At 37.9% G+C, this 26,593-nt stretch overlaps 2 protein-coding genes across 2 annotated transcripts in view; both read right to left on the minus strand.

The window, feature by feature from the left end:
- The window catches only part of LOC111610872, a 289,364-nt gene that overhangs the window by 237,708 nt on the left and 25,063 nt on the right, over window positions 1-26,593 (minus strand). The window lies entirely within an intron of this gene.
- Window positions 14,031-22,528, minus strand: LOC111610873 (putative high affinity immunoglobulin gamma Fc receptor IC). The gene is made up of 5 exons (XM_023345922.1): window positions 21,507-22,528; window positions 20,629-20,661; window positions 15,672-15,932; window positions 14,910-15,173; window positions 14,031-14,135 (listed from the first exon to the last, which is right to left on the minus strand). The coding sequence occupies exons 1-5, from the start codon at window positions 21,541-21,543 to the stop codon at window positions 14,068-14,070; spliced, it is 663 nt and encodes a 220-aa protein (XP_023201690.1). The 5' UTR covers window positions 21,544-22,528; the 3' UTR covers window positions 14,031-14,067.

A 26,593-nucleotide genomic window follows, 5' to 3' on the forward strand; every position in this document is an offset into this window, starting at 1 on the left:
CCCACAAACTCTCCAGTACTACAGCTCCACATAGAGGATAATAGGTTGAACAGCTTTTAATAAAATAAATTGACATTTCTAATGTAGTTAGTGTCTTTATATTTTGTTTTTTTCTGAGGCCCTGAACTTAAATACAGCATTGAAACAAACTCACTTGTTACATTTCCTTTTTCTACTTAAAGAGACAAAGTAACAAAAATGATCTTATGCACCATTTTCAGATCGGTGCATAATCTGAAAATTATGCACCACTTTTTTGTGAAGCGAGATCTTCACAACAAAGCTAAACTCTTAATATAATGGAAAATATGTTTGTTTTCATTGTGAGACATTTAAGGCTATATTTTATGTGTAGCACTATGAGAAGTGAGTTGGAAGGTTTTTAGCTTTAGGGTTTCACAAAAGAAAAGAAAAGCATGAATAAATTTAAGTCCAATCACATTTGTCAAGAGTTAAATGTGGGCCTGTTACAACTAAAGGGGCAGTATAATATGCTTTCAAGTCACATAGTACAATTTTATAGTACAATCAATGAACTATGTTAACTAACTTGACTTAAAAGAAATTTGACTTTATAATTTATTGCCTTGAAATTGGGGCTTTGTCTCTTTAAAAACTCCTGCTCTTTCTGAAACTTTGTCTTCAGGAAGTCATCATAACATCGCTCCTCTATTAACCTTTGAAAGTATATATCTCTATATATATCTATATATATCTATATAGATATATATGTATAAAGCATCACCGGAAGTGAATATTGAAATCAACAAAAAGTTGACAAGACAAAAAAATTGAACAAGCCATTGATGACGTTACTTTTATTTCAGCACACAAGCAAAAAACAAAAATCACTACAGAGAGAAATCGCTGAAATCCACGAAGATATAAAAACTAAGACATATTTAGAACTTATGAATGAATATATTTTTAATAAAAGTCAACATGCTTGCTATATATATCTAATTCCAAAATATACAAAAAATCCTGATATTGTGAAGGAGCATAACTCTACTGCAAACTAACTTAAAGCAACAAGAATAGATAAAAATATCCCATATTTTACTTATTTCTATTTCATCATTTGAAACAGAAAATGAATCAATTCAGCTGCTGCTGCTCAACCACTAAACATTATTGGTTAGAGGAAATTCACAAATGTGAGCTGCAAGATGCCTATAGATGCATATTCTACACATACCAAAGATTGCATAAAGTTCAGTACTTTCCTGTCGTCTAGCTGTTAAGGTGTAAAAACTCCATCTAGTAGCAAGTGTGCAGGTTTAAGCTTCAACTGAAATACTATAATAACAAAAGAGCAAAGATATATATCTAATAATTGTCACTCAGTTACAAGTAGCATTAATAAAACAATCTATTTACCTGAGACTGTAAAAATCATTTTAATCACTATTGTGCCCAATTATGTCTAACATCTTATATTGATTTTACGTGTTGCATTCAAATGATCAATCTACTTAATTTACAACGTGCTTGACGATAAAAATACAGTCACAAGGTTTTGATATAAAAAGTTAAATGTGAAGCAAAGTTGCTTCACATGAAACCAAATCAAACTGTTCCAAATCAAATTTAGTCACTTTAATTGCAACATACTTCTAGAAAAAAATAAACACAAAACAATTCACAATTTGCGTTGTGTTAAAAAAAAACGATTTGTGAGTCTTTATAAAATGTTGCATTGCAAAACCTTTACTAAAGTTTAAGCACATCTGACGATTTGGATCTCAGAGAATTATTCTTTGAGTGACCAATACAGATTCTCTAGGAGATTTCTTATGACGGATAAAAATATTGTGTGATCAAAGCAGTTGTTGTGAGTCTTGTAATAAACTGCAGGATAAACTCAGAGCCTGCAGCCTACATGGCAGCACTGTTTTCCACAGCTGGTGCTTTTCTGCTTTCAGAATAAACTGCTGCCTCCGCTGCTGCAGGACCCGACTTCCCTGTCAAGGAAGAGATTTATTTAAAACATCAAAACTAAAATTAAATCAAAAAAATGAATAAAAAATATTCCAACACATTATTTCTGAGCTCCTCAGAAATAAATGTAAGCTATTTTATAAACATATTAAAAGCATATTTATGCTCCAAATATTACAGACTATTAAGATGATTTATTAGTGATACGTGTAATCGGAAGTGAATTGGAGTCAAAAGTCTCATACATTATTTTTTAGGCTGGAAGCTGAAACTTTTGGGAACCAATAATCTCCGACTGTTGCAGAGAAATAAACTTTATCAACTATTGTATCTTTCATGAAGCTTTACCTGCAGCTCCTGTTTTCACCTCAGAGTAAACAGCGCCCTCTTCTGGTCCACCTTGTCTCCCTGGGAAAATAATACAATAGTCACCAACATGTAGGATAAAACCATTCAGAATCATTTTCTCAGGCTATATATTGTATATAAATGGGACTCACTGTCTTTCCTAAAGGATTTCATTTCAATGAGAGAGTATGTAACCTCTGGGGCTTCATCTGCTGCTGAAATATTACAGATTAAAAAATAAATACATATTTACTCATCTGTAAATCACACAATTATTTAACCTAAAACATATTAAAAAAGATTTGATCTACCATGTCCAGAAGCTTCAGCCGAGCCGATCATCTCATTACCTGAAGTGAATGAAAGGAGGAAAAAAAGGATCATTGTAATTTAATAATAAACAGCAAAAGTAAATATTCTTTAGAATAGAAAATCAGACTGAGATTCTTCTTTGACATGAACAGTTTGATCTAAACAGCAGCACATTTAAAATATACAGCAGAATCGTAATAAATGTTCAATTGGTCATTTACACACATAACAAAATAACATAAAGCTAATTAAAACGTACAGCTAACAAACTCAGGTTAATTAAATTTAGACATTTTATCATGTCCAGTCCCATAAAACTGCTAAAAAAACATTTTTCACTTTGTTAGAGGAATGAAACAATAGTTTTCCCTCAGGACTCCAAGCTGAAATCCTTCAGGCTTTTAGATCACAGCAGACAGAAACAGAGAACAACAAACAAACACAACATGTCTTAGCATTGACTCCTCTCACAACCCTTTACAATGAGAACTTGACAGAACATCTGTTGCTCACATCAGTCACACAAACATCTGGAGCTAATGACCAAGCATTCTGTCTAAAGCAGCATTAAAAGAACAATATCTGGAGTTCAGGTGAAAAACAGGTCAATGCCAAAACAAAGAGGAACTGATTGTGTTCATCTGTCATTCTAAGCAAAAACACATTAATAAAACTCTGACCATGAGAAAGAGATTTATATTCATGACCTTCAGGCTGGTTTGTGGTGGAGCTCTGACCTCTGACCTTTGAGCCCTTTGACCTGAAACACAATAAATACATTACATTTATCTATATCTTATATATGCAAAGATGATTTATAATAGGGAGAAGAAAAAGATGTAATCTACTCACCTTATGCAGCAAAGATCTGATAAAAAATAAATGTATTTTGATTATTCAAATAATCCTGCTTCTAGTTTGTTTCACAAAAGAATGAATGTCCATATCTGAATAATTAAAGTGATTATGAATGAACAATCTGATCCACTGTGAGGAGAAAAAAGTTTCACCTTTGGACCGTCTGCAGCGCCACAACAAGATCAGGAGAATAATGAGAATAATGAGAACGATTCCAACAACTGGTCCAACGATCAACATGACAGGACTGGATACAGTTACTGGAATTAAAAAATATTATCAAGGAAGAAATATTTTTGATCTGCAGATTGTTTGACATTTTGTGTTTAAAGAAAAAGTGACTTTAGGCTAAAATACTTACAAACATCAGCAACACAAACATCCTCAGTGTTCATCTTGTTTCTAACATTTAAACAGTTTTTATGAATAAAATGAATCAAATATTTTAATCTTCCTCACCTCTAACAGACATCCAGCTGCTTAGTGACTCTTTTCCTGAATGTTGACATTTGTAGAAACCTTCATCTGACTTTGACACTGCAGAGATATTCAGCTCCTCTCTGCCATCATTATTGATGAGTTTATTATTATGATAGAAAAACACATTGGAGAGAAGATTTTGTTTTTTATCTCTGCAGCTCAGAGTAACAGGATCTCCTTCAGTCACAGGATGAACAGGGCTCACCAGGATAACACCATCATGATCATCATCTGTAAAACAATCAGAGGATATTCAGGTGAATAACATCCATTTAAGCTGCTTTATGCTTTCAATTGATTTTTGATTCAGAAATTAAATGTTTGATTCTTCAACCAAAAATGTATTTGTAGTCACATTTCATCATTTCTCCTTTTTAGTCGACATGATGACAAGTTTGTTCACGGAAAATAATGTAATGAACTAATATAATCGTTGTTTTACTGTAGATGTTTGGAAAAATTGTTTTGGAGTCGTCCAACCAGAGTCTCAATTTGAATCTGATAGAGAATCTGAGAAAAATGCTGAGCTCATCACCAAAGATAAATCATCAAATCACAAGTGGAAACAAACATTAAAACATATTTTAAAAACAGATTTAAAACAAGTGCTGCACAGAAAACACAATAAAATAAGTTGATGAAAAGAAAAAGAGAAACAATACAAGAAAAGATTATATAATATTTAAATAATAATAGTAAGCAAAAAAAAAACATCATAACAGAAGAGCTACAATATCAGGCCTCAATTAAATGCCAAAGAACAAAAATGAGTTTTAAGAAGTGATTTAAAATAATCCAGGCTGTGGGCAGATCTAATCTGGAAAGGTAGATTATTCCAGAGAATAGGAGCAGCGATGGAGAAAGCCTGATCTCCTTTTCTCTTAAGTCGAGTCCAAGGAACAAAGCAGCTGATTATTGGATCTTAAAGTTCTGGACACAGAATGAAATTTCAAAAGATCCTGAAGATAAGGAGGGGCTAACCCATTTAAAACTTTATAAGTTGTTAAAAGAATCCCCCGCAGCAAGCGCTGGTTGTCTCCACGATCCGCCGTGGCCCCACCGACGCACGTCGGCTCTTCCTGCTCATCCCACCATGGACTTGATCCGTTGCCTGATCGTCTCTCCCAGTTCACCTCCGGGAGAACGTCGCCATCAGACCGCTACGCTCACCTCCACCTATCTCGACTCGCAGCTGGCTCTTCAGTCACATCAACTCGCAACTTCATTTGCGCCCATTGGGCGTCGTCTAGGTAAGACGTACCTGCTCCTGACTCGTTCATTTTCCCTTCGCTTCATGTCTCTGTCAGCGCACCAGTACCTTTAAGTCATGTTTACCACGCCTCCTATCGCCGGTCAGTCTTGGCATTTTCAGGGTCTCGATTAGCTCATTCTGTTAGTTCCCCGCTCAGGCCGCCGTAGCCCTCTCTTCCCTCTGTTGCTAAGATCGCTCCAAATTCTGTCAGAAGTCCCAGTTTGCATTTCAGCACATTCTGGCCTCCGCCCCAGCTGCCGCTGGTCTCTTAATCGCAGCACCATTTTCTTTAAGCTTTTCTATTTAAAAAAAATAAGAGGCCGTGCTTGCCCACCCAACCTGCCCCTTCTACTCCAGATCCATTCAAGCAGCCCATCCACACAGACAGCAGAGCGTCCGAGCACTGCAGCTCCAAAATGGTGCAGTCATCAGGTGTCTGAAAGAGAAAATACCTTAACTATGGACCCAGCAGGTAGATTACCCGAGAGCAGAGACGCAGCCTACCTAGATCGGCGCTTATCAGCTGGCGTGAACCAGGTGGAAGCGTAACAACGCTGTAGAAACGCACGAATGGCTTTTTAGTAGGTCCAGCATCCACAACAACCGCAATCCCAGCCATTGAATGTAGATGGCTTGACGATCTCAGTTGAGCAATCAGGAACACAAGCCACTCAGGCAGCCGACATACACGGGGAGAAACAGTCACGCATACACACCTTAGCAGCTCCATCAATCACGGGGCCGCTCCTGGTGCACAAAGCCGGGAGGATGGTTCTCCTTCCCCCTCAGTCGGGCCAATGTCGCACCCCGAGTAGTCTGATCATCAGAAGCCGCTCATATTCTCTCTCTAATTTTGCAGCTTCATTGCAGCCAGCAGACCGTATCTCATCCGCGTACTTTCCAGTCGCCAATTTTAACCTCCGCCCTCTAACAGTCAGTTTTCACCTGCACAGCGATCCGAACTTCACAAGCGTCCTCTTTCAAATGATTCATAGTTCACTACGCCGCTCGCCGTGACAGCTTCCTTTCCTCGTCATCCATTGGTTCCGACTCATATCAAGGAGGCATACACACAGTTAGTACGCAGACATGCGCGCTAGGTGATCAGCGTCATCTGTACAGCCCTCAGTTCGATACACGCGACGAGATAAAACCAGCCCACGTTTTTCTGATAAATGAATGGTCAGTAATTACTGCTGGAGCTAGTCGTAGCCGACCACAAAGCACCCTCGCACAAAACAAGCCTCCCGTTCCCCGATAATCCGACTGCTTACCACCAAGTCGGACCGTCGCTTGCAATAAGGCTTACAAAGATCTAACTTCCCCGTCATGTGGCCGATTACCTAAAAGCGTTTTCGGTAATCCCTTTCTGTCGGTCGCTATCACCCGTTCGAGCCGGACGTATGGCGATCTTCATTGACGGGAAACTAAACTCCAGCCCCCGACGTCGACTCTCGGTCTCGTGTACGTGCTCTAGTCTACCGCTCAGCAGGAATCCCAATTTATTCTACCCTTTTTCGTGCGTTCTCTAAAGAGCTTTTGGGGGATTTACAGGCCCCTATTATCTAGCGATCCAACTTCATCTCATTGCCCCCAGCATAAGATAAACACACTCCAGGATTTTGAGAATTACAACCATGCATTCATCCGTAGTTGCATTAATTAATTAATTAGTTAAGCAGGATTTATATATCCGTACAACTGAATCATATTACAGCAGTTTAAAGTCTTAAAATTTCGATAATGGTTTATTTGAAGCCTTTTGCAGCCTTTTGCTGCCATCTGCAGGTCAAATTCGATATAACTGCTTTTAGAGAGCGAGAATAATCGTCTTCATTTATTCTGCCTTTATTTTGTAGACCACTCGCAGCTCTATTAAGAACTAGGATCTCAATCTCTCCTCTCATCCTTTACGGGATGCTAGTGGTGGCTGTTCCATTTAAGGAAGTAGCATTAAATAAAGGAAGCACATCATCTACGTTCCTCTCTGCCGAAGTCACCACAGCTCTGCTCGATCCTTAAATTCTTGTATTAGGAATCCAAGACGTATTGGCTTTCCCTCTGGCATCTCCAGATCACAGGCAGCCAGTACTGCCCCTCCAGGTCCAGTCATAACTCCCACATCTGCCTCTGTGCAAAGCATTCCTACAGCTTCCCTTCCGCAGTCTGCTCACGGGAATCAGTTTTCACGCTAAGCTTCAGCAACCTAGCACATCATCTAGTCTTTTCTAGAACCCCTTCTCAAGGGATTTCTAAGCATAGCTCCTCTAATCTCGATAGCTGGAAACCCATCTCATTCCCATTACTTGGGAATCTCATCACTGCGCTCCAATCCGGTGCCTTCGCCCCTACATCAAAGAGCTCCACTCATGCACTTCCTCCTAGCCTTCTATGGATTTCTGATACTGAGTGAGTTCACATCTGCATCTAAAGTATTCAATCCGTTAGAGACTATCTAACTCCAATCCTAAATTCTTCCCTGACCACTACAACCGCCGACTGATTCATCCGCCACCTCAGACCGACTCTAGCAGCTTGAGATCTTCCCCCATGCCTCTTCTCGTGCCATTCTTTTAAAATAGGCGTTGCCACATCTCCGTCGTTCAGGCGTCCCTTCAGCTTCTCTCCTTCAGCTTGGCCGCTGGTCATCCTCGGCCCTCTCATCCTATATCAGAGCTGTGCTCGAAGCTCAACGTACAATGTCCGCAGGTGAGCATCTCTTCAAATAACTGGTGGTGGAGCCCTAGCCATCTCTAACATTTATTTCATACCTAGGGAATCCAGCAGGGCCTAACAGGCCCTCAGCCCTGCCGGCTTGGCCTCGCAGTCCATCACGCTGCTTCGCCATCAGTCCCACCAGCATGCGGGCCCTATCACCTATCAGGCTCGTCAGACTGCAGGCCCCGACTGACGCCTATCAGTTTCGGCAGACTGCAGTCCCCAACTGCCGCCTATCAATCTTGTCCGACTGCTCACGGCGATCCTCGGCTCACGGTCTTCTGCCGGGTCCGAGCGCCAAAGAAATTGTACCATTAAATCTTTTTAACTGCTATTTTCTTCTCTGTGTGAGTCTCTCCAGATTGAATTGTAGTTATAATGGAATAGAAGTCAGAAATTAATCTAGGCATATTTTTTTTTGCATAATTTTTTTTTAATGTGATTTAACCTTGGACTAAACATATTTTTACAATAATAAATATATTTATGATTTATAAATGCAAAAAGATGTTAAAGGAAAAAAAAACAAAAAACATAATAAACCAGATCTTACCCTGTACAGTGATGTTGACAGCTTTGCTAAACTCTCCAGATTTTGACTCACACCAGAACACTCCATTATGCAACCAGTATGGTGTAAAGGTACATGTAGATCCAGTCATTGCCCCCCAGTGGGAGCAGGTAAAGTACAACAGTGCGTCTCTTTCTGTAAACCTCATCAGTCTCCACTCAGCAGAGTTTCCCTCACAGCTCAGAGACACAGAGTCGTATCTGAAGTGTTGAACTCTGTCAGGATTCACTGAGAGAGAAGCTGCTGGACGAGGATCTGAAAACAAGACAGGATTTCATCTGAGAACAGAAACATCTTTAAAATGTTTCATTAAAATGGTTTGTTTCTAAAGTAATAAATATTACAGCAAACATTTCAGCAAGTCAAATAAATAAACTACCATAGAGGAAATAATTATATAATCTTTATCAAAAACAAGTTTTATTTTATCTGATTCAGCCAACTATCATTTAAGGGACAATAGAGCCCACAAAAAGACCCACTGGAGGGGTTAAAAAAAAACAAACAAGTTTTATTTTATCTGTGAATGTTTAACAGCCTCCAATGATCAATGTTTTAATTCATCTCTGACCTGCAGACCAGACAAACTTTAGTTGACTGTAATCAGTGTAAAACTTTGGTTCTTCTCTTTCTGCTCTGCACTTGTATCCTGCTGTGTGAGTCGGTTCATTAATGATGAAGGAGTTCTGCTCAGTCCCATTGGTGCTGCCAGGAAGCAGCTCATAGCTGTAGAATATGCTGGATGGATCAGGAACAGCTTTATACCAGAAGAACCTCCATCCTGCTGATTGATGCTCCAAAACCTCACAGCTCAGAGTCACTGAGGCTCCAGGATTCGGCCATGATGGAGACACAGAGAGGACAGGCTGAGGGGGAGACGCTAGAGAGAGATTTGAAACTGGGTCAAACTTTTAACAACAACCTCTCTCTTTTCTCTGTTTTATTTCCCTTAAACAGTTAATATAGTAATATATTGAAATTGAAGTAATAACCATAGTAATAATAATAACATATGCTCCCTCTGGTTTAACCTTAACTTTGATATTTTACTTCTTTTTCAGTAACATATTTTTACACTATTGTATTGTTAAAATGTGAACTTTATTTCATTCAACACTTTCATTTTTCTCTTATCACATAAATCAGGGACTAGAAACACTGATCAATATAATCTATTGACTCTTTATTCCTTGTATCACTGAACTCTAAGATGACTTTGATCGATGTCTCTAAAAACTTTCTGAAACTCTTTCAGACATTTTCTTTGGACTTTGGCTTCTTTAATGTATAAAAATTCATTCAAAGATGTTCAGAAACTTTTAATCTATTGTAATAAAATATAAAGAAATTAAAAGTTGGCCTAAAGCTGTTATACATCTAACAATAATTTTCAGCTGCATGTAATATTTAATAGGGAATAAACATGAAAATCTTTCAGCTCATTAAAATAACTAGACAGGTGTGACTGATTATAGAAATAATAAAAATAGTTATAGTCTTAGATTGTGTGCTATAGGAAAAGCTGCGTTTCTGTTATTTTGTTTAAAATAAAAAAAAATCCTATATAACAAGTGGGACATACTATCCAGGCACGTGCAGGGGGGTGGGGTGGAGGGCAACGGGGGCTTGAGCCCCTGCCCTTTTTATCCATGATGCCCCTAGTGCCCTTTTTTAGATTTTTTGTTTTGTAAAATTTTTTTTAAATTATTTTTATTTTTAATCTGTATGTCAGAAGGCCTGTTTGTGCCCCTCAGCAATAATATTTAGCTAAATATAATAATTTAGGAAAAATAAACTAGTCTTTCTGCCCTCAGTCTAATAATGACTCTCAGAGCCTCCATGTTGTTCAGACTCCGGCTCCATGGTGAGGAGGAGGAGGATCTGTGTCCTCTAACTATCAAATTATGGGCAAGAATATTTTTTCATACACTGATTGTGAATAAAAACGAATGTCTGACGTTAGAAAAACTGTTTCTATTTATATTTTGATAATCGTCCTTGCAATAGCGGGACAAAACCCGCCTCGCCCATAAACTCAGAAATGCTTCGGCTGCAGAGAAAACTTCTGACTTTAACTTCATCATTCTGCTAAAAGCCCGGTTCACTACAGGCAGCTTGAGTCGGTCCACCGACAGATAGAAAGAATATCTGTCTTTATATCAGACATACTGATATAAGACACGGTACCGACTGTCACCGCGAGTCGCAACGCAGATCAAAGCCTCGGCACCACCTGGTATCACCTGCTCTCTGTTTTCTCTGTTTCTCCTTAACGTTTCTACCAGGCGGTTTAAAGCCGCTACTGACTGGATCTGGGCTGGAGGTTTGAGGCTGGAATAGAAGTTACTGCAGAACCTCAAGTGTTAAAGGAAGATTCGGCCCATTTAGAGTCACAAAATAAACATCAGAGAAAATATTGTAGCAATAATTAGAACCACAGCATGAAGTCAAACATGCCACAATGAAATGAATCAAAATGTCTCCAAAGCATCGGGGGACTGACAGGGGCCACCGGGGGATTCCAGGTAGATTCCAGGTAGATTCCAGAGCTGCGCATCGCAGCAGCTGTTCCTCCAGGGCCGGCCCAAGGTAATATGGGGCCTTAGACAGAACCCCCCTCCCTCCAGAACCCGTCGTACTAAGAACCTAAGCATCACTAACATGTTTAAATATTGATAAGGTGAATCTGTGAGAGGGAGACCAGGTTTATTGGCAGAGTTTAAAATCAATCACTGATTATTGGTTATTTGCTGTGATGCATTTGTGAACAAACCCAATTCAAACACAAAGATTAACCATATTGTAGCCATGGTAACACAACAATCAAACTATCAAGATGATTCTTTAAACTTTTACAAAGTAAACTTCCTAATTAAATCCTAAATACTATTTATTTTTCTCAGCTGAATGCATTAAATAAAATGTAATAACATTGTTATTCTCTATAAATGATGCTACAGGTTTAGATCTATGGTCTGTGTTACAATTAAACCATTTCTAGGGGCCCCTGAATGTCTGCAGGCCCCTGAATGTCTGGAGGCCCCTGAATGTCTGCAGGCCCCTGAGTGTCTGGAGGCCCCTGAGTGTCTGGAGGCCCCTGAGTGTCTGGAGGCCCCTGAGTGTCTGGAGGCCCCTGAATGTCTGGAGGCCCCTGAGTTTCTGGAGGCCCCTGAGTGTCTGGAGGCCCCTGAGTGTCTGGAGGCCCCTGAATGTCTGGAGGCCCCTGAGTGTCTGGAGGCCCCTGAATGTCTGGAGGCCCCTGAGTGTCTGGAGGCCCCTGAGTGTCTGGAGGCCCCTGAATGTCTGGAGGCCCCTGAGTGTCTGGAGGCCCCTGAATGTCTGGAGGCCCCTGAGTGTCTGGAGGCCCCTGAGTGTCTGGAGGCCCCTGAATGGCCCCTACCAGCAGCTACTGAGTTTTCTTTGCCTTGATATCTCAGTCTTATAATTCTAGATCTCAGAGGTTTAACATCAAACTATTATATAGAGTTAACCCCTTGGAGCTTTTGGATCTATAAATCAGTCTGCAGCCAGGTTGTTCTAGAGATTGAATAGATATTATTAGGGCTTCATTAGTAAAATGGCAGCAATTTTGCTTGTTTCATAACTTCATAACCTTTGACCTTCTCTCCTCTGGTCTGTTTAACAGATACAGTCTCAGATCAGCTCAGCCCTCCAGGACTGTCAGCAGCAGAAACAGAAACTTTATATCTGTTGGGGAAAATATAGATTATATTTGCTTTGCATTCCCCTGCTTGATAGCAATGATACAGTAGAATCCAATTAGATTCTTGATTAATATGGGTTGTTGCTGTGTTGTTGTACGGAGTTTTTGTTCAATGTGCCCCTTTTTTAAATTTGAGCCCCTGCCCCTCCATAGGTCTCTGCACGGCCCTGCTACTGTCATTAAAAATGATCACTTGTCAGTAATAAATAATCAACTTACATACAGTTATTTTAACAACATTACTCCATGGTGTAAAGGAAAACCCTCTATTTCCTCTGCAGCTGTATTTTCCACTGTGGTACTCAGTAGCAGATATGATGCTGTATTCACTGGATGATGGAAAGTTTCCATTGCTTGGTCTCCATTCATACGTCCACTCAGTTCCTCCATCATCCTGGATCTCACATCTCAGAGTGACTTTCTCTCCTTCATATATCTGAGACCAGTTGGGTTGCAGAATCAAACTGGGTTTATTGGGAGCTAAAGAAATAAATATCTGGTTAGCAGTTTACCACAACAGTCCAGAGTAAAATTTAAGTGTTAATTTAACACTTTCCCAGAGAGAAGCTACTTTCTAAAATCACTTAAAAAGTATCAATGTTTCTTCCAAACTGTCCAGCAGCTCCTTTAAGATTAGTTTTTGTTTTATTTAACAAGAACCTTTCAAAATAAAATGACATCAGCTTAACTTGTAGCAAAGCAGAAAGAAATTAAGAGTTTCAAACACTTACACAGCAAACATATTCATCCATAAAATGTTATATTAATAATTGCATTTTCACCAAATAGAGGCATATTCTGATCATTTGGGCAAATGTGTTTTTACTTAAGAAGCTAAATGTGTTAAACTGCAGCAGCTGCTTTTATGTTCATTTGTTTAAGCTATTTTAATGTTGCTTGCTTGATTATTGTAGGTCAAAAGTTAATAACTTACAGATAGTTAATGTGATGACATCACTCCACTGTGTTAAGAAATAGTCACTTGTTCCTTTGCAGCTATAATTTCCACTGTTAGCTGTGATGATCCTGGATGTTGGATTATAATTGAAATTGTTTTTTCTCCATTCATACGTCCACAGAGCTTCTTCCTGGATTTCACACTCCAGATAGACATTATCTTCTTCGTTCAGAGACCAACGTGGTCGCAGGATCACAGTCGGCTTAGAAACTGTTCACATAAAGAAATATCAGGTTTGGAAATTAATAGAAATAAATGAACCTGAACATATAAAATGATATGAAGAAGCACATATTTACTCTGCGCAAGTGTCAAAATATTTATAGTAAAGTAAATCATTTGTTAAACTGTGTAAATCAGAAACTTAACTGAAAATGTTAACAGTTTAAATACATCAGAATCCAATTGAAGATATATTTAACATAAAAATAGAAAAAACTTTCTATAGTCTGATGAACATATTTTACAGCAGGATGTTGTTAATTCTTAATATTTGAGATCAGATTAAATTATTTATAACATCTGATTACTTTGGTGGTTTCAGTGGAAATAAAAAAAAGTCAAATCATGAAACTGTAAATATTTCTCTGTCCTGTTGATTAATCATTATTCTATTTTAATAATTACATATTCTGAAAAACTAGGAAACAAATTTGAGTTTCAAAGATCAAGTGTTGTCATGGTGATGACCTGATAACTAAACTCACCAGTTTTCTGAATGGTGACCTCTTCACTGGTTTCTGATTCAAAAGATGAGTCTCCTCTTCTTCCTCTGCAGCTGAACTCTCCTCCCTCTGAGACTCTGATGGTTCCATCTGGTTCTGTGTTTCTGGAGGATCCAACTACAGAATAATATGTATATGTGTACCTGAACTCCCAGCCAGTAGATCCTTCAACAGAGCAGTTCAGTGTAACACTGCCCCCTGCTGTATGATTCTTGTCTCTGCCTTCAGGGTGGCTCTGGGTTTATCAGCTGTTGAGTTTGAAAATCAGAACAATATTTAAAAAAAATAGAATATGAATTTTTTATTATTTCTGGAATCATTTTGTTCTAATAAAAATATATACACCAAAATATAACATGTACTTTTTCAAACTGAGAAATATAAACTCTGCAGGAGCCTAAAAAACTAGATTTTCCATCATGTTTTTTATCAACAAGAGCTGGAGGAAATTTATTTGTTCCAAAAATCATTTTGGTGAAATTCCACATCTGACCTGACAATTCAAACTCAAGTCCAGTTAGATTATTTCAGCAACATCACACACAGATTGGTTGTAGCTTATTTAACACAGTTTATACAAAAAGTCTGAGTCTAATGTCTAATGTAGCCAAGATGTTCTTTACTAATATGAAGCGATCAATCAGTCAATGAATTGTGAGAACCAAGTTTTGACAAACAAACCTCCATATTTAAATGATCCACAGCTCCAAGGCAGAACATTAAAAATGTTGTTGCATTAGTAAATATTTTCATAAAATATTTTACTCCACAAAATTTTGCATCTGCGTCACTAAACCTCTAATCTCTCTCTGAAATAATCCAGTTCCTCTTTAAGCTTCCTGTTTATGAAACTTTATGGATGGAAAATAGTTTTTCTTCTTTATATAACTTTCACAAAAGTCACAGTTTAGCCTGCAGTCAGTTCTTTCTGTGAAATGGAGATATTATTGAGTTCTGTTCATTTTATAGAGATCAGGGAACTAAAGACACTTTCAGGATGAATGGAGGTCAGTCTGACTCACATGACACTGTCAGTCTGATGGCTTCACTCCATCCTGTAAACTCGTAGCCTCTTCTACCCTTACAGCTGTATTCTCCACTGTCAGCCTTAGTAGCTGAGATGATCATATATTCACTGGATGATGAAAAGTTTCTATTGGTTGTTTTCCATTCATATGTCCACTCAGTTCCTCCATCATCCTGGATCTCACATCTCAGAGTGACTTTCTCTCCTTCGTATATCAGAGATCGGTTTGGTTGTGAAGTGACTGAAACTCTGTTGGAAACTACAGGAAGAAACATGATTAGAAAAACAAAGAGTCTGAAAACTAAACAATTAATTATACCGTGTAGCATCTGTAATAATAATGTCAATCTAAGAATTTTTCCTCTGATGTGTCATTTAACATATATTTTATGTCATAAATTTTATTAAACTGTATCAATAAAATGTCATTAAAATGTCTTGGAAGAATGTAAATCTCAATGTGCACCACAACATCTCACAAAAACATAAATAAATATAAAGAAATAGAGTTAATTTGTTTTTTTCTCATATTTCTGCACATTTTGTCAGCAAAACCTTAAACAAAGTGATTCAATTCAGCTGAATGAATATTAATAATTGAACAAATTATGAATCTTAACTCATATTTACATTTAGAACAAGATATTATTTCTCTAAATGTGACAGAGTAACAAACTTCCTTTAGTGATCATTTCAAAATGAATTTTTTGTCAGAAAGTTTACAATGTTTTCTTCCCAGATAAATTTATAAACTCACCTCTCTTATAAATGGTGACTTCATCACTCATAGTTGTCACAAAGTTTGTCTCTGTCATGGATCCTCTGCAGATGTAAATTCCTCCTTCTGTGATGCTGAAAACTACATCTGATCGAGGAGAAACTCTGGTATAATAGAAGAATGAAGATCTTCTGAAGAGCTCAAATGTTAAATCAGCAGGTTTGTCCACAGAACAGGTTAATGTCACACTGCCCCCTGGTGGTATGGTAGATTTGTCTGCTTTCAAAGTTGTCTTGATTTCTGCAGGTTAGAAAACAGCAACAACCATCATTGCATAGATTAGGATTCATTTGCAACAATGTGAATCCTTTCTCATCAAATCATAAATGAGACTTCAGCAAGTTAGATTATTAGTGTATTTAATCTCTGCTCTCAAAGTTGCCAGATTATAGAAACATAAAAACAAATGCTGTCAGTGATTTTCTGAGCATATCAATCAAAATAAAAGCCATTATAAATATACTCTTATAAATCACAGAACAACAATCAGTCATTTACCACTGTGAATCTTATTTGAAAAATGCTTAGAATTTGCAAAACAAATGTTTCTTTGGACTTTCAAGGTGTCATAGTATCTTAAAATTTTTAATTTAAACATTTACCTGAAAAATGTTTGACATCTTACAAACATAAAACCTCTCACTTTGTGTTGCATGTTGGTGGAGATGAAGAGGAGCTGGGAGGTTTGTCAGATTAATAGGACCTTTTGAAAATAATCTTTTAGGAGTTTTTAAACATACTAGAAAACAAAAATATGTTAAAACATATGTAATCTAATTAATCTATATAATGTCTTTCACTTGGTGATGAAACTGCTGACAAAGGAACTTTTCAGTCATTTTCTAATTTATGGAATCAGCCTGTATTTGCTGAATTTTTGCCTACAGTAGAAAACAGTTTCACAATTCAGTAATATTTTTGGTGAACAATTATCACATAGTTGCCTTTTATTGTCTGATTTATCAAGTGATAAAAACACCAACAACATGAGATTCTGTAACAATCAAAATGTTATTAAACTTTTCAAAATCAGAATAAGTAACTTCAGTCTAAACCAAATAAATCAAACTTTGTATTTTTCAACTATGTGATTCTGACTCCACAGCTGTCCCTCAGTAGGTTGGCTAAACCTTTTGTCCTGCTGACTTACACATAGCAGATGAGATATGATGTGTCTTTAATAGAGCAAATATTAAAGATGCAAAACCTGTTTTGGGTTTGGTTGGGGAAGTTGGTGAGTAGAGTGACCATCGATGTTACTGGATTCCATAAAATGTGGCTTAAAGCTGAGATGCTGATGTTTGGATATGTAAAATATATATTATCTCTGCTAATAAATCTATAGTTTGGTTTCTGTCAGTTCTAAAAAAGAGAGAGAAAAAAGCAAATTTCTCTTCATAAAGGCCCATAATTTAACTTGACTTAATATGAGCCATGATTTAAAATGTTACAAATTGTGGCTCCAATATACTTTATGAAATATTTCGTCCTATTTGATGACAAACCGCAAAACTATTTCCTACACAAAAAAGGATGTAGAAACATCTAACAGGACATTCTGTCCGTTGCAGATTTATGTTTTTGAATTTTCATTTTGCATCATTAGGAAGTGATGCCTGAAAATTAATGGTGGTTGATTAGCTAACTGCATTTCTGATTATCTGTCAGAAAATCTATGTTTGTATTAACTGAAATAAAATACTCCAAACTACGCAGCAAGAGTACATGTTAAGGTGATAAAAGTTAAGCTAGCATAACTAACCTACTCTCCACTTTCTAAGTAAAGCTTTTTACTGACCTGTGAAATGTTTTCCCTTTGGATCTTATTATCTTGCTGTCTTAGTGTCGACAATTAATATCAAAACTTTGCGTCCCTTTCTCAGATTATTTGATTGATTGTTTCATTTCCCCGACCACCGATATTCCTGACTCAATGCAAAGCAACAGCGGATGTGGAGCTCAGTAAGTCACATGATGTCCAATCCACCAGATCACTGAGCGACTTGCCATTTACATTTTACAAAGGCATTTAAAAAATCATTTCCTGCTGTTAATGTTTTGGATACAACGTGCAGCTGCTGCATAAACTACATAAACCAGTAAGATGTTTCCCCATCTTAAAAAGAGTTGCATTTAAAAAACTGTGACCGGTTCTTATTCTATTCATAATTATCTCCTCCCTCCTGTTTATTCCTCTAATCCTTACTACATCAATTGTATTTTGTATCCTATATAAAGGCCTTCCATTTATTTCATTATCCCACCTAATTTTCCATATCTTCTTACTTTCTCTCCAAACTATACTTTTGCCTTCAGATTTAGATAACTTTATTGGCATATCAATATCTTCTTTTTTAACAGCCTCCTTAGCCAACCTATCTGCTCTTTCATTACCCAAAATACCCAGATGAGCAGGAGTCCAAAATAATATTACATTTTGTATTTTGTTCACAAATTCTGTGATGAACAGCCATAATCTCAAATAATATATTTTGATGATTATTTGTACTTCCTTTTTCAATACTCAACAATGCAGATAATGAATCGCTACAAACTATTATTTTATTTATATTAGTATCCTCCACCCATTCTAAAGCTAATAATATAGCACATAATTCGACTGCATATATACTGAGATAATTAGATGATCTTTTTGAAATATTACTCTTTAATTCAGGAATCACTACTGCTACACCAGTCACTTCATTTTTGGGGTTTTTCGAACCATCAGTATAAATTTGCAAATAATCATTATATTTATTCTGTATTTGATTATAAAATTCTTGGTAGGTATCTGTTATGTTTCTTTCCTTAATATTTGATAATGATTTGTCTATATTAAAATATTTCCATGTCCATGTAGGTCTCAAAGGCCACAACACTGTTGAACTAAATTCTTTGTTATATACATGAAATGATTTTTGCTCTGTCATCCCCAACCAGTGATGGCATAGTTACTTTGAAAAAGTAGCTTTAATCAGATTACTGATTACTCCTTGAAAAAGTAACTTAGTTAAATTACTGACTACTTGATTTGGAAAGTAACTAAGTTACATTAAAGGTAACTTTTAGTTACTTTCAGCAGCTGCTAACAACAACGCTGTGAAAATTACATGGATCTTTGCCAATACTTAATTGTAAGCTATTTTATAACGGTAACATCAACAATGTGTCTCCACTTATAAGGTTGAACTGAAGGGGAGATTTTTTAATGGTTACAGTACAAAAAAAATGTTAGTAATTTGTGCATGTTTTTGTGTGGTCCACTATTGTCTGGAAAACTCTAAGAAGGATTTTAACCCCCCAGCCTCCAGGTTGTGCGTTACGCCCTGCGTTTGGTGTCAGAGCGCAGAGCTCTTCCTGCGGCTCCACAGTTCAGATGGCTGCTGCACAGATTTGTGACACTTATCTTAATATTAATAATTATATTGGCGTTTAGTTGCACAACTTTACGGACTCGTTCATTCATGGCTGTTTTCACGTTTATTGCTCTGTTCAGATTAGTCTCGATGTTTCCAATGGTCTGGATAGCTCAACGTAATTGACAGGTAATATATTAACTTGACATTAACAAAGACACAGCGGGACAGATCATCCGGGAAATGATGCAATAAAAGTCACCATTTTCTTTTTTTCCTCTTCTATTTTCTTTTGACCATTTCCATAACCTTTTGAATTACTTGTTTTTCTCCTGTCAAAGATTTTTCATTTTGTTTCTCTTTTCAACCATTTTACATATGTTACTTTCTGCATAACCTTTGTTTTCTGTATAATTGTTTGATGTTTTATCACTTCACATCCCAAAAAGCAACACTATGCTCTCCTCCACAACTACAGCACTTTGGTTTTACTCCAGTTCCACATTTTCCATATCCATGGTCTCCAGAACATTGAGCACATCTCCTTTTTCCTTTACACAGTTTTGCAACATGGCCAAATTCCTGACAATTGAAACATCTTAATGGTTTAGGCACAAATTCCCTGACACTAAATCTTATCAAACCAAAGAAAACCTCCTTTGGCACTTCTTTTGTTTCAAACTCCACCAACACAGTTTCTGTCTCAACTTTCTCTGGACCCCTTGTCAGCCTTCGTGCTCCTTTTACTTCCAAATTTCTTTCTTTTAAAGTCCCAACTAAATCTTTCATATTTACACTTAAAGGCACTCCTGTGATAATTCCTTTACTTTCATTATTTCTTTTATCACCCCTTCTCCTATAATATTCATAATTGGATTTTTTAATTATTCTGCTCTTTCCTCAATGCCTTCACTATCAGTGCCTTCTGTACTTTCCTCACTTCACTTTTTCCTCTTTCTTTCAGCGGCTCGCTGCTTCTTACCATCCTTCCCCACCTTTTCCTTCATTTTGACCACCCATCTCTTCCTCGTCACTACAGTCCAAACTATTCCAGTCACTTCTTTCTAAATCCATCACTGCCATGTTCTGATTTAAGTCCAAGCTAACAGCTGCTTTTGCCTGGTTGCCTTGACTAGCCGGAGCTCTCTTTCCTTGTTCGCCGTCTACACTCCACATACTCATCATCCCAGCTCATAAATCTACTTGTTTTGTCTTTGAAATTATAAATTGACACTCCAGGTCAGTCTTCAGAGTCGGCAAATAGACACAAAGAGGAACAAGTTGTTCTGCACAACCATAGGTTTCAAAATTAGTTTTCTTTTTGCTCAGCTTCCTCTCATCTACTGTACATCATAACATGTCAATATAATATATTCCAGTGATACAAGAGCAAACGTTCCCTCAAATAGGGACCATTTGCTATAAAACCAAGAATTGTGATACTTAAGTGCCGATTACTGCAGTGTTTGTTCCTTTACTTGCAAAATTAGGCTAAACGTCGGTACAAAACAAAAATAAATGCATTGGAAAAACACCATATTTCTTCCTTTAAGTTAAATCCAAAACAACTTACTTACCATCAGCACGTCCATGAAGCAAAGAACTGAGCACTGCAATAAAGATCAAGGTTTGGTCAGACATAATCCAGCTGGTTAAGAATAAAAATCACAATGTGATTACCGTATTTTCCGCACTATAAGGCGCACCTAAAAACCTTCAATTTTCTCAAAAGCAGACAGTGCGCCTTATAATCCGGTGCGCCTTATATATGGACCAATATTGAGCCACAACAGGTCTCGCAACTACGGTAAGCAGCCGCCGACTTCATTTTCCCCAGTAGAAGAAGAAACGCAAGGTGCACGCTGGGATTTGTGTAAAGACCCCAAAATGGCTCTTATTAAGAGACACGCTTACGATGCAGAGTTTAAGCTCAAGGCGATCAGTCACGCAGTAGAACATGGGAATAGAGCAGCAGAGAGAGAATTTAACATGAACGAATCAATGGTGCAGAAGTGGAGGAAGCAGCAGCTGTTCATTTTCAGAACGCTGGTTTGTAATCTATTAATAAAGTTTGACTGACCTATCTGACTATTTTGTTGACATTCCCTTTAGCGCAGTTCCATCTAATGGATGCATAACGTAACCCCAGCTTCTATGGTAGCGTCTATTCTATGCGCCTTATAGTGCGGAAAATACGGTGTATTCATTTTAGATGAAGATTAAAAAAAAAAGACTGTATAAAAATAATAAAGACATAAATATCACATTATGTCCAATGTTTGTAAAAACAAGAGACCAAAGCCGCTTGAATTGCAATGCTGATTACAAAATGAGGAAAAAGACTCGAGTCTTCTCTTTTCAACACTATTAGATCGTAACAGAGATACACGGCCACATGTTATCATGAAGAAATATTTTCCTTAAACTCTGAGCAGAAAGTCAGTGATGTACTTACAGAAAAAGCCCAGCATGCAGAGCAGAGCAGGTTTCATCCTGGCATCCAGAACGGCTGCACAGCTCAACTGAAAGGCGTCTACTTGGTTTGAATTGTGTTCATATAAAAGGAGAAGTTAAGTCTAAAATATATATGACATCAATAAGTTTCATGCGTCTTCCTCTTACAATCCCCTCTCTGTGTTTCCTTCCCTTTCATACTAACTTCACACCACAGCAGCCACTGAGGCTGCAGCACTTGATGCTGGTTTGTATTTCCTGTCCGTTGCAGAGATATTTTCATCTTATGCACAACATTCTGTTCAGGCTAGCAAAAAAATATACAAATAAACAAAAAACACTAAATTTGAAAGCATGTTGCTATACAGAGTTGCTATATAATAGTTTGCAAAAAACAATTTGCTCATTCTCATTTTAAACATTCTCCTGTTTTGATGTGTGAACTTTACACACAGAGAGAGAAATATTAAAACAGTAACTTTGACTTTCTGCCACTGACTGACCTTCATCTGCTGAGCACCATCCTGTCTAGTTTTACCCTCTGGTCTGTTATAGGCTGCAGGTCACCACCACCAGAACAGAACAGCCTCATAAATAACATTTGCTCAATGAACAATGATAGATTGCTGTACAGATACTGTGCATACTTGTGGATTTTTTGAGGAAGTTGTGAGAGAAACTATCTCATACAGAAACATTTCTGGGTAAAACTTAAACTCAGGGTCATTTTGCTGCTCAGAAACAATTCTAAGAACGATGGGGGAACATGCATCTTACAGAGCATCACCATGGAAACTTATCAGCATATTTCTAATCACATTTTGTGTGGGTGTGTTTGTGTGTAGGAACGGAAGTGGACGTAAGTGTTAAAATGGCGGTCATATCAGATAATCAGTTGTACGTGTTTCCTGGAACAAGGTCTGTGAATAAAAGATGGCTGATCTGGTGTATAACATGTAGGACCATGTGTTAAAACGCCATTTTAGCTTTAAGACATGAGGTGCAAAGGATTATGGGATGAGTCGGGCATTTGAATGTCTTTAGGTGTCGTCCTGGGTCAAGAAATAAAGAGCATGATAATTTATGTCACTTGTTGTTGCGCAACACCCCCCCCCCTCCTTTCTGTCTCTACTCTCTCACTCTCTGCTTCCTCTTCTGAGAGGGGAGATGTGCTACCAGCTCTCCATCTAACGGGTTAATTGAGTTTCCTAAATCTGCCGGGATTTACCCTGTCCAGAACTGAAGTAAACTCTGTTTAAGCTGGTTTCGAGAAACGATTCGCCTGGTTTCTGACGGCCAACATCCAGGTGTCCCACCCTTCTTCCCCCTGTGAATTAGCCAGACTGAGCAGCCTACAGCCAACTAGTTTCACAGAGCACACCTGTTAACGGTCGCTCGTTCTCTATTTTACAACTTGCATTTGTTATTGAACCAGGTAGGTTTTAGTGACTCGGGCGAGTCCCAAGGATGACGTTTTAAATTTGGGCTACCAGCAACCTAAAAACATTTTAAACTTTTTCCTCTCCAGAATCAAACATCACAGCTATTTTACAACCATCAAAGAACTTTAAGGTGACTCATTAACTGAATGTCCACAACATCTTTTAGATTTTCTTTATGCTAAATATTTTATTAGTAAGGCATTTTTGCAAGGGTCAGTACAGCTTAATTCAGTAGCAGAAATAATCAAATAAGTAAAATCAATCATCTAGTCTGTCTTTCCCTACTGCTGATACTAAGAACTAAAAAAAAGAGAACCTTTGAGAGAGACGGACGGAGTTTGGTGTTTCGAACCCCAGACCTGGCCTGATGATGAAGAAGGTGTTGCAGCAGGAGGAAGACGCCGATCGATGAAGGCCAGGATCTCCGCAGGTCTGATGATGAAGAAGGTGTTGCAGCAGGAGGAAGACGCCGATCGATGAAGGCCAGGATCTCCGCAGGTCTGATGATGAAGAAGGTGTTGCAGCAGGAGGAAGACGCCGATCGATGAAGGCAGGGATCTCTGTAGGTCTGATGAGCCTCCTCTCCGCATGGATGGTGAGGTCACACAGGACTTGGTGCTGGCAGGAAGGAAGGCACCAGTTCTTCTTCTTTGTCTTTGCCTTTGTCTTCATCTTTGTCTTTGGGGTCTGAACCCAGCCGATGAGAGAAGTGCGATTTGAAGCCACAGGTTGTGGGGCTGACGGGTTGGTCCCCATGGCCGGACAGTCTTCGGCTCCGTGGCCCCGGCTCTTCTTCAGCTGCAGAGTTCTTTGTCCATCTCGATCTTGGCTCGAAGCTGCCCGGAGGATCCAACGAACGGTTCCTCTTTTGCACTCACCTTTTATAGGGTTTCTTTGGCTAGCACTGTTGCTGGGCTTGTTTCATTGGCTGACTGCTCAGATGATTTCATATCCATCACTGTCTTACAGACATTATGTCCTGATGTCTGTGCTAATGTCTCAGGGTTGCTCAACCTCCTATGTCCATTGCCTGCACAACCTTTCACCTACTCTCTAAATAAGGCGTTGATCATCTCTGCTCTCCTGTTAGTTCCTTGCCTTTCACCTTTCACCTACTCTCTACCTCCAACATATCAGTGATGTTTAATTGCAGTTACACCTTTTACACCATTTCAAGTTCAATGTCAAAATCACATTTATATCACATTTATTTTCTTTAGCTTCTCTGATCTAGCATTCATTTATAATTTTATAACCATAACTTATATCACATTTATTTTCTTCAGCTTCTCTGATTTATCATTCATTTATGATTTTATAACCATAACTTATTAATTATACTTATTATAATCTTAATGTGAGTTATTACAGATGTTTTTCTGAAAAGAAACCAAGAATAATACATGATTCTAATTATTTGATGCCAAAGTTACAGTTACTTGTTTTTCTTGTAACTGTTCCCACAAATGTTCGTGTAAATATTATTACAAGTAAACCAATATTAATATAAGTATTTTACTTTGAATCTTATCAAATTACCCAAAATGTTTTAGATTTCATTCTTTAAAACTTTCATGATTTAAAATAAGAAATAGTCTCAGCTATTTTTTATAAATCTGCAGGCTGGAACTTACTTCCTCTTTTTCCAGGAAACCTGCTTTTCTTGCTTCATGACTCTCTCTGACTGACTATGATTTCTTATGATTAAATAGAGAAAAGTAGAATTAAAGCAAAGTTTGCATGAGACAAAAACAACACACACAACCAGATTTATTTTATTGACACTTAAGTCTACTGTTGGGCCTAGATATCACTTGAGTGATTCATTTTAAAGATAACTTTATTTATTATTACTGTTAAACTAACTTTATTGACACTTAAGTCCAGGGGCGCAACTCCATATTTTTGAGGTGGATGCAAACATATCTTCGGCGCACCCCCCATATATCGAATGATGACTGAGGCCTGCTCTTGCTTTGAAATATCAGGTGTGCAGTCCAGTTCCACTGCAAAGTACTTAGAGGACTTGATCTTGGCAGATATTTTACTCAAAACACACTCTGATACTGAATCTAAAAATTCATTCTGAGTGCACCATGTCAGATATCCAGTGGTTTGTTTGGAGGCAGCCTTTCTAAGATGCTCTGCCAATGTTACATCATATCGTGCTATGAGCTCAAGGATTCCCAGAAAATTTCCATTTTTAGGATTTCCTAACTGAGAATTTTTCCCCCTTAGTGGCAAGTTTCTCTCTACAAGGAAAAGTATGCAGTCGATAACTCTAGTCAACACACTTCTCCAGTGTGCTTTTTCAGCTGCCATGGTTTTCTGCAGTTCACTATCAATAGTTTTACCTAGGCGTAAGCGAGATGCCATTTCTTTCCACGTCAGATAAGCATTTATGTGAGAACTACTGGTTTCATGGTGCTTCAGTGTTTTTGAAAGACATCGCCAGTTATTATACCCCTCCACAAGGCATGTGTCAAGAACTTTAGCTTCACCAAAAAGCTTACATGCAAAACAATAGACTCTGTTAGTATTTTTAGAATACAGTAACCAATCTCGTTCAACTTTCTCTCCATTAGACAGTAAACGAAAACAGTATGCTTTGGAAAAACACTTCTTATTCTTCTCTGATCCTGGATATGGACCATCAGAAACTTTCTGTGGGCCATTTACAACCATGTACTGCCTAAATGTGTCCCCCATTTTGTGTGGTAAAGGCCATTCAGATGGTTCTTCTGAATAAAGCCTTGTCTCGGCTCTCTCCTCTGCAGCTCTGTGCTTCTCTCTCTCTTCATCATCTAGTCCTCTCTGCTCTTCCTCACCCTCATCTGCACCTTTCTGTTTCTCATTCTCCTTTCTCGTGGTTGACTCACCATGACTGCCTGCACTAATTTCCCCAAAAAAAGAACACAATCAAAGATGGTCATCAGAAACTCAAACCATCATGGTATATAGGTTTTTGTTGCTTTCCTAATGCCTACCTGTTCTCATCACTTGTCTCCTCTATCACTGACCTCATGTCTGTCTCCTTCATCCCTTGTCTGTGGTGTTCTCCACTAAGTCATGTGGTCAAAAAAGCATTATTAGTTGTAAAAATTACAGATCTTACCGTTTTTAAAAATAATGTTTAAAAATTTGTGCTTGAGATGGACTAGTTGCTCCCTCACTTCCACCTGCATTAGACCAACCTGTTGCCTTCCCCTGTCTGTCCTGATTCTTCCTCTTTCATCATCTTCTCTTCTTTCTCTCCACCATCACAGCTGAATGACATACATTTTGTGTTAAATAGGCTTAAAAAATACAGCAGTCAAACTACAATAGAAATTAAAGTTTAATTTAAATCATCTCCTTGTTGGATGACAGTTACTGATTGGACATTACATCTGATCTGACTTATCAGATACATCACAACACCACTGTAGTGGTATTGAATAAGACATTTAAACTCAAGTGTCCCCCTGCCAAAAAGGTTGGTAAAATAGGTCACCAACCTTTTTGAGTTTAAGGGCTTTAGTGACTCTGATGACTAATTTGTCTGATACACACATGAACTTGAACAACTCATCTTTAATTAAAGAATCCATAATACATATGAGTGAAAAAAATGCACCCAGGAGGGCTAAGTGTTGGACCATAGCTG

This window comes from Xiphophorus maculatus, chromosome 14, assembly GCF_002775205.1.
Source record: "Xiphophorus maculatus strain JP 163 A chromosome 14, X_maculatus-5.0-male, whole genome shotgun sequence".
Taxonomy (NCBI): Eukaryota; Metazoa; Chordata; class Actinopteri; order Cyprinodontiformes; family Poeciliidae; genus Xiphophorus; species Xiphophorus maculatus.